The 1,100-nt window shown below is 56.6% G+C and overlaps 1 protein-coding gene across 1 annotated transcript; it reads left to right on the forward strand.

Moving 5' to 3' along the window:
* Nucleotides 1-18: 18 nt before the first annotated feature.
* H310_09797 (hypothetical protein) lies at nt 19-1,082 on the forward strand (the record flags this gene model as incomplete). The annotated part of the gene is made up of 2 exons (XM_008875959.1): nt 19-963; nt 1,041-1,082. The coding sequence occupies 2 exons, from the start codon at nt 19-21 to the stop codon at nt 1,080-1,082; spliced, it is 987 nt and encodes a 328-aa protein (XP_008874181.1).
* Nucleotides 1,083-1,100: the final 18 nt, after the last annotated feature.

Below are 1,100 nucleotides of genomic sequence, written 5' to 3' on the forward strand. Positions count from 1 at the left end.
CCGTCGTCTGCCTTTGACATGCTTTGCAAACTCGGTATGCATCTTGGCACGTTCATCTCACTGCGACTGTCCCAGTCGTCGCTGCAGATGCTCAAAGCGACAGCTTATCGCCCCCCTCAGGCACCGAGTGCCCGTGGACGAAGATATTTCCGATGGCTCCTTCGGATCAACTTGGTTGTCAACGTTGGGTGGTCTGTGGTCCTTCTCGTGTGGATGGGCATTGCGCTGGGGGTTGACAGATCGTGTCCCGTGTACTGCCTGGCGCAGGCAACGCCTCTGTGGGACATGACCTGTCAGTGCGCTTATGCCAACATCAACTGTGCGAAGCTGAACATTGCCGATCCAGCTCCATTGCTTTCGCACACCATCGTGGGCACGTCGTTGTTCTACTTGCAAGTCAGTCGATGCGCCGTGCCAGATGGATTGCCACCACCCGTTTTGGCTCCGTTTCAAAACCTCGGCAAGGTCTCGATCTTGTTTTCCAACTTGTCTACGTGGGACGGGCCGTTGCCACCGTCCGTCGGTTTTGTGTCGATTCGATTCAGCCCAGCGCTTGAGACAATTCCACGAGCCCTGTACGGCCACGACTTGTCGCCGCGCCTGGTAGTGTTGGTAGTTGAGGGGTGTCCTGTGCGATCCATCCCGAGGAGCGTCATCGAGACATGGTCGAATCTCGTGTTCCTCTCGCTCATCAACATCAGCTTAGCCGAGTACCCGACCGACTTAAGCCGGCTTCCCCACCTCGAGCTGCTCAATTTGAAACTCAACCAACTCGCGTCAGTGCCGGAAGCGCTGGGAGCACCTCCTGACCTTCCCAGTCTCCGAACCGCTCGGTTCTCGTGGAACCAGCTGGTCCAAGTCCCCGAGACGTTGGCAGCAAGAAACAAGGTTGTTGTTGAACTGAGCGGCAATCCCATTGCGTCGCCCGGCAACACGACGTCCGTTGCATTACAGCAACGAACGGTCCAACTCGATGGCACTCCTTACTGCTTGAATGCCTCCACCACGTCTTCTCTGTCGTATTGCTATCCGTTGTGCAGCTACGGGTGCTCGGTGAAATGGATTGGCGACCACTTCTGTGACTGGGCGTGCTTCACCAA

The sequence above is a fragment of the Aphanomyces invadans genome (genome assembly GCF_000520115.1).
Source record: "Aphanomyces invadans strain NJM9701 unplaced genomic scaffold supercont1.23, whole genome shotgun sequence".
Taxonomy (NCBI): domain Eukaryota; phylum Oomycota; class Saprolegniomycetes; order Saprolegniales; family Verrucalvaceae; genus Aphanomyces; species Aphanomyces invadans.